Source organism: Carassius auratus, unplaced genomic scaffold, assembly GCF_003368295.1.
Source record: "Carassius auratus strain Wakin unplaced genomic scaffold, ASM336829v1 scaf_tig00035443, whole genome shotgun sequence".
Classification (NCBI taxonomy): Eukaryota; Metazoa; Chordata; class Actinopteri; order Cypriniformes; family Cyprinidae; genus Carassius; species Carassius auratus.
The window spans coordinates 19,169-27,005 of NW_020526231.1; the positions used below are offsets into that span (position 1 = coordinate 19,169).

The window sequence follows — 7,837 nt, forward strand, 5'->3', positions numbered from 1 at the left end:
AAAACAAACACATGTTGCTAGTCAGGCTAGTAGCTCAAGGAGCGCTAATTAGGAAAATAGGCAAACATGTCTATTGTTTGTGCCAGTGTGGTTGATTATTATCCCCCACGTTGTAAAAGCCTAATCCAGTCACAAGGACAAATGTCTGACATCAGCGACCAATCAGCCACATCAGGCCAGGCCATACAGGGTCACATGATCATTGATGAGGCTGCCGTGGTTTGCTGCTGACATTTTAAGGTGATTGTGGCTAAATGTATTCTCCTCAGTAGTACCAAACAATTCTGAAGTAGGTACTGTGGTGATATGAACATTTGAGATTGTTTAGGTGGTGAAAAAAATTTCAGTAGACAAACAGCATAAAACAGTTGCAAAAGTCTATCCCTCACAGCCTCATTTTCACCCATTTTACATTCAAAATAGTTTCTAACCTGACTAAGGTGTATTTTCTTTCTACTCACTATGATGGTAACGTTAGATTTATAAATCTTTACAAAAATTACTTACAATGACTTTCAGTGGAATAATAGCACAGTGTGAATATAAATGAGTAAATATGCTAAAATAAACCACTGCTCTCTGTTTTGGAATTCCAACCCTGTTTAATAATTCATATTATAATCAGATTTCCAAAATATTCCCCATTGGTCACCCTACCTGTTAGCCCCACCCCAAATGTAAGCCATTGGTTGAGCCAATGTTGCAAGCTAGAATCAGGGTATCTAAAGTGTTTATCAGTTGTATCCTTCAAAATCCTTCACTCCAAAGGGCCCTTTAAAGTGGGCATTTAGCACTTCGGTTTGGAAAGACCTTTATTACGGTGGCTATTATCGTTCTCACTCCAAAGTGACCATCATAGGCAAATTTATCCCGTCTGGAACACTGCAACAGTGGTTTTTCACAGTTTTGGGGGGAATGTACAAATGGCTCAAGCCTACTTATCTCTGCAGATAGTCATACCAGAAGGCAATTTGGCACTTAAAATACTATATTCCATTTAAAACCATCAATTTGTCATGCAACTTGTCAAAGTTTGAACAGTTTGAAGATCAAATTAATGTAATCAGCAGTACATGATAGGGGCAGTGCATATCTGAATGAACTATTGAATATCAGCATGACCTATAAAAAGTATGTGTAACTGAGCTCTGGCTTTTGAGCTGACGTAGAATAAGGTTGAGAGCCAGTATCAGACAACAAGCTGTGAACGTTTATGGTTGTAACTCTGTCACACTCCTGGCAGGGACCAGCCCCAAATCATCACAATCCTTCATAATGATTTTAAGGGAATATTTTGAGATTTAAATGCATTTTTTTTTTTCTCAACGCGCCAAACCATAATATGTCAATCAGTGGTATCACATTTCAAAACCCAGAGGACCAATTTTCCTGGTATCAAGCCTGTAGTCATAAGACTTTGAGGTTGAAGTCTAGTTACGAAAGGCATAAATTCGTATTAAATTTGAGTAAAATGAGATTTGAAGCAACTTGCATAAACTTTGACACCACAAATGAGCATTAGTCTTTTTGAAAAATGAGAAATAATTGTTGAATAAACCTGAATTTTGATGTCGCTGTCCACTGCCAGCTCTAGGCACACGATCAGTTGGTGATAATTACTTATGTCAGTGCAACACTCCCAGTTGTCTGTCAATGTTATGTTTGAGACTCTGTGCCTGGAGATTGGCCCAGTCCAGCTCTAATATGACCAAATGTATTAATGTTATTTCTGTTAATACAGACCATTAGCTGCCAGACTGCCTCTGAAGGAAACGAGAACGATTAAACTTGATAGCCGAAACTGCCAGGTACGCTCACCATTTCTGAATAGGCGAATAGACATTTGGATGCTATTTACACAGATTTATGAAAGAAATATGACTGCCGCCTGAGGGTGTTTTGAACTTTGAAAAATGTATTTGCAAAATCCTGTGAGTGCAAGGAATATGCTTGGTAAAGAACCAGCATAGATCACTCAAAAACATAACAGACTGACTGCATTGCGTGCTGTGAGTGTTTGCGTTTTTTCCCCCAACAAACCGCCTATTCACAGGGAAAAGGACCTGCTTGAGTTTTTACACTGCACTGCTCAAGACATCTTTGTGAGGCTTACATGCTCAATATTTGAGGTGACTTGCTGATGCTCTTTATGCAGATGCGTTCTGACAGATTTGGACACAGCCCAAGGCAGATACAAAAGAGTAGTCTGTCAAAACCAGGGATAATTCCCTTCCTCTCTACAAAGACACCATCTGAGAGCCATTTACCTAAACAGTGTGGTTTTTCATGGTTGGGAAAATACAATGAAGTTTTGAACTTTTTGACATTATTTATTCCTTCAGTTCTTTAAATATGTGAAGCAGAGATCTGCTTTAAGAGACACAAAGAATACTTACAAGAAATATCGAACAAATGCTCATCGTCATATCTTCAGCATTGTACGCAAGCAAAGATCCTCTAGGACTGTAAGTTATTTTATATTTGCCCATTTTACCTGGAAAGCGTTGTTGTTTAAAAGACATACTTGTCCAACAACTTAAAGCATTTGGTAGACATCATCTCTGAAAATGTTCATTAATACGGTTCAATGATTTATTTCTTTATTGTTATGATGTTTTGTTGTAATAAAATAAATGTCATTGATACAGTTTTTTAAAAATGTATTACTCAGAATGATTAACATTTTGTACTCTAAATAACAAAAAGAAAGAGACTAATGACACAATTCTTTCAGTTACAGCATTATTTTCTTGTAAAAAATAAATAAATAATTTATTTTTCTTTATGATACTACAATAAATGTACAAAATACTACATCTTTTGAAAAGCGTGATACAATTATATACATCTATTTATTACATTTCAACAAAAATGGAAATATATATATATATAAATCTACACCACAGATTTCTGTCAAAGCCAAAATAACACATTTGCACTTCTACGTACGTGATCTTAACCGTAGATGTTTATGAAGTAGAAACAAAATAGCCTGCTTCAATTGCTTTCCGAAACTGCAAAAGTTACTGGAAAGATCACAAAAAATAAAAAAAACACTGATTCCTTACACTGAAATTACTACAGGTCAGCTGGTAAATGGAATTAAAAAAATATATAATTTTATGCATTTATATTATATACTATACATAGGTGCAACACATTCATCTAAAAAAAATACTCTGCTTTAGTGCATGGCGATCATCCATACAGGCACAATGACCTCAGGAAAGCCTTCTTGCTTTTCCACGTCCAGTATGGTGAGGCCTGCAGTCTGAATGATGTTCTTCATGATGTCCAGATGGCGAATAATGCTGCTGTCAATGGGATCCAGCTTGCAGCCCTGCCGCGCCATGTTATCCTTTATGATGATCACACCATTCGGCCTCAGGCTCTGCTTAGCATGCATTAAAAACTCTGTCAGGTCCTTATCAGTAAGATGACCTGAAAAATTAAAAATAGTTTGTGAATCCTTGACAAAAAGAGTGTATACATTTCAAATGTCCACAGTTCAAAAGTCATTTAGCAGATACTTGCTGTTGGTCAATTTGGTTAGGTCTAAAAAAAGAAATCTGTCACCACCTGGAATTAATGTATTATCATTATATGGTTTTAAGCAGTTTCATGTAGAAATCTCTGCTGCCAGTGTCAAATCTACACAGACTGAGGTGAGTAAGATGAAACTGTATACTTAAAAGACTCTGACTAGCATTCAGCTGCTCTTATTACAGCAAATGGGCAAAGATAGCCTGGACCTACTAAAATAAACAAAAGTAGTTGGGCAGAAAACAAAGCTTAAATTAAAGTAGTAAAAGCAGACAAAATACATATTCCATTAGATAAAATAATCCATGAAAACAATCAGTTCACTCACAGGCAACCCACTGCAGCCAGATGACATCGTATCTCTTATTAGGTGGGATGAATTCCTGCAGATTGTAAAGGTAGTATGCTTCAACTCTGTCTGCGTAATCTCCGAGGTAACACTCATGAGCATGGAGGATGAACTCTTCCATCATGTCAAGCATCTCCATGGATTCAAACACAGGAAACAGAACTCCTTTAGACACCCTCCCGATTCCACAGCCACAGTCCAGTGCCCGCTTGGTGCCAGCCTTTCCTGGACCCTGTCAAGAATATGTATAATAATACAACGCATAATATATGATCCATCTAATTGTTTTCCATTTTTTTTGGTGTTCAACAACAACAAAGAATTATATGAGCGTTAGTCCAGGTTCATGGTCAAAGTTTCAGCAGAACAGCTGAACACTATTCATGAAGCAAATGCAATTTGTCAGCTTGGATGTGTTAATTAACCACGTGTTCAATTAGTGTAATAGAGACGTGTACAGCTTGGTCATTCTGATCTTGAGGTCTTGCTATCTAAAAGTGTGTGTAGTATAGACTGTATCTGATAAATGGGATATGTGTACTGTACATCATATATATATATATATATATATATATATATATATATATATATATATATATATATATATATATATATATATATATATATATATATATATATATAATGTACTCTTTATATTTGATGTATGAAAACAAATGAATTTAAAAAAAATTGGCGTAGAAAGAGTTATCACTTAGAATAATTGCATTGGAATAAACATGACATTCTGAAGTAGAAAGACTGAAATAGTATTTTCTTGTAAAACACACTCCAATAATCTTTGTTTTAGTTACTTCAAAAGAAAAGGGTAACATTTCATACAACAAACTTCTTCAGGAACTGTCTTGAGCCTTCAAGGTCAATCTCCGATATCTCCACAAAATCTCCCATCATGCCCTCCTCTGATGCCGGGACATCCTTGTAGAAGTTTTGTGCCCTGTAGTAAAACTGCTTCTCCCCTTTAATGTACTCACAAGTCACAGCATAGAGTTTCACTGTAGGGAAATAAACATACAGACAGTGAAGAAAACAATGCATAACAGTTTTCAGGTTTTTGTGAGTATTTTAAACTCTTCACAGACTACATAAGAAAAATAAGCCATTAATTGAATTACTAGACATCTAATATTGTGTTGTATAGTTGAAATTTAAGGGTCTTCTGTGGGATCAAAGCATCTCAAGGGAAAGTGTACAGTTAAGAGATGAAGTTTCAATGCAATTGTATCTTCTCATTCACTGCTCACAACAACGTTTAATCATAAGTATTTTTTTTAAGGTACTGGTCATTAATAGAATCTGTTTATGGAGCAACATATCTGAATTTCCAAGATTTTGTCTTTCTGCAAATTGGATTAAAGCATCAAGATACTATTGATATTGACACTGTTGTACAACATTGCAAAGGAATGCTTTGTTGGCACATATAGGGGTTAGATAAAGCAGCCCAACATGCGATACTCTGTCAGCAGCAGTCTAATGTCACATTATGAAGTTCAGCTGGAACATCTGGTCTCTCGAATGGCTGGTCACTAAAAGGACAGACCAGTTATTAAGTCACTGCATGCTTGGAAAGTTCGAGTCAAACATCAGATCACCGGATGATTAGTGGCAAGACCTTGCTAAAGGCTACAGGTGAGAAAATTGGCAGGACAAGTGAATTAAGATACTGAAATTACGAGCAGGCTTTGACATGTGAACCACAAGATTACTCGTCCAAAGTCAAAAATAGTAACACTGGGTAGTGATTCCCTGTTGACTCTTTTATTTTGGACCTGTATATTTTTGATGGCCCTCTTTATAGCTTGACACACACTCATCTGCTTTGCCTTATTGGTTTATTATGAGGCAACATTAAAACAACCTGCTAGTATTAGAATACATTTCAGCCTAAACAGACATTAATACAAATTTTTCTGTGAAAGAGAAAAATCAATTTACATCCATTTACTCACTTTCATGTCATTCCAAACTATTTCTGTGAAACATAAAATATATTTTGAGAAATGTATCAGTGCTTTTTTCCATACAATGGATATAGAAAATCTGGTTTCTTTAAAATATATTCTCTTGTGTTCCACAGAAGGTAGAACATCATAAATGTTTGGAACGACATGAGGGTGAGTAAATGATGACAGAATTTTCATTTTTGGGTGAAATATCCCTTTAAGCTAAGCACAAAACACTGATGGGTTAATTTCAGTCCTCCAAAAAATATGAATGATTGTCTTCCTTTTTAGTCTAAAACAGTGCATTATGAAGAATTTCACTGACACTAACAAAACTTTGCTGTAATTTTGCAAGGCATTTCCAGTTTCCATCATGCTGAATAGGGTAAATGTTTTTCAATTTTATGCTTTACTCTTCCAACAAACTCCATACATTATATAGGCTTATTTTTGCATGATACTAGTAAGTGCTATTGCTAGCTTTTAGTTACCTGGAAGATGTTTTATAGAGTTACCTTTTTAGAGCATAGTTCACAGTTTCTAAATGTTATAAAAACTATTTCCAATATATTGCATTATGCATTATTCTTGTAAACATAATTTAATACCAACTACCAACTATATCTGACTATATCTAACTATATTTTTTTACCCGGGTAAAGGCTAAGGGTAAAATGTGTTGTTTCGTTGTGCTTTCTTATTTTTTAATGCCACACCAAACTCATCAGTAACAATGCAAATGGGAATGATTGTGTCTGTTGAAAGAAATCATTATATCTTTGTCAAGTTTTTTAATGTTTTCTCAATGTTTCACCAACACTTAACCACAATTTCCAAAGCCTTCCAATACTTTGAAATCAAGCGGTCAATACACCAACATAGTAAAGCCACAGCTGATGTTTTATTATTCAGTGGAATGTAAAATATGCAGAATGCACATACATGGTTGTGCAATTATGCTTAAAATAACATTGATTGTTATATATACATATATATATATATATATATATATATATATATATATATATATATATATATATATATATATATATATATATATGTACAGTGAAAATTAATTGTTCCTATTAGATATTATGGTTTGGGCATAGATGTTCAACCGTATTTTCAGATATAATTTTGAAGCAGCTTTAATAGGGAAATATACGCTAATCACATGAACACTAATGGTCACAGGCCAAATACTGACAACTCTGGCACTTCCTACTCCAATGTCTACCTTACAGTTCTCATCACAACAAGATTTACAATGAAATCTTCAAAAGGTCATAATTCATACAAACAATTCACTGTGCCACCCACACCCACATCTTACCCAGAGGAATCTGTTCCAGGAGGTACAGGTAACTGGCGAAGAACTCCTTCCTCAGCGTATTGTGCAAGTGGAAAGACATGCTGTGCTTGCACATCTCGTTATCTGTCTTTGCCCAGCGGTCTCGGAAAGCTTGATGCGTCCCACTAAACTCCATAACGGAGGTGGAGTCAGACATCCTGAATCTTCTTCAAAGTGAAACAGATAATGTGTAGCTCAAGGTGTCTCTGGAAGAAATGCTAAAGTCACCACGGTGCTGCTATATCTGTAGGAGGCCTCTGGTTACTCTACTATTCTTTTCTCAGCAGTGCGCTTAAACCTACCACATCTTATCAGATCACCTGCTTTAGGCCTGGGGTGGAGGAATGAGAAAGGGTTGGGTAAGCTTGCCTCAGAAAAGGGGTGGGGCCTTCTTCTCCAGTTCCAGAAGAAGCTCCTTCTCCTATGTTCCACAGACACAGAATGGCATATTAGTGCATACCAAAACATGAACCAGAGAGTCATGCATTCATTCACAGCTAGCAACATGCGGCTTATGTAGTGGCTATTCTTAGCATTGCCTTCTCATGTTTGTTTGTATACACAGTACTGGTGGCAAGTTCACGGTGGTGAGGAAAGTTCAAAGACAGATCTAATCTGAACATGCTGTTG

At 35.9% G+C, this 7,837-nt stretch overlaps 1 protein-coding gene across 1 annotated transcript; it reads right to left on the reverse strand.

The window, feature by feature from the left end:
* Nucleotides 1-1,991: 1,991 nt before the first annotated feature.
* On the reverse strand, nt 1,992-7,617 carry LOC113081988 (alpha N-terminal protein methyltransferase 1B). The gene is made up of 4 exons (XM_026253892.1): nt 7,190-7,617; nt 4,733-4,905; nt 3,872-4,124; nt 1,992-3,441 (listed from the first exon to the last, which is right to left on the reverse strand). Exons 1-4 carry the CDS (start codon nt 7,362-7,364, stop codon nt 3,185-3,187), a joined length of 858 nt encoding a protein of 285 aa, XP_026109677.1. The 5' UTR covers nt 7,365-7,617; the 3' UTR covers nt 1,992-3,184.
* Nucleotides 7,618-7,837: the final 220 nt, after the last annotated feature.

What these genes read in the sequence shown, in the direction of transcription:
- LOC113081988 (XM_026253892.1), bottom strand. Translation starts at nt 7,364, where the DNA reads ATGTCTGACTCCACCTCCGTTATGGAGTTTAGTGGGACGCATCAAGCT. An exon ending in CCTGGAACAGATTCCTCTGG is followed by an intron (nt 4,906 to 7,189) that starts GTAAGATGTGGG and finishes ATTTCCCTACAG; the next exon opens with TGAAACTCTATGCTGTGACT. An exon ending in AGTTCCTGAAGAAGTTTGTT is followed by an intron (nt 4,125 to 4,732) that starts GTATGAAATGTT and finishes TATTCTTGACAG; the next exon opens with GGTCCAGGAAAGGCTGGCAC.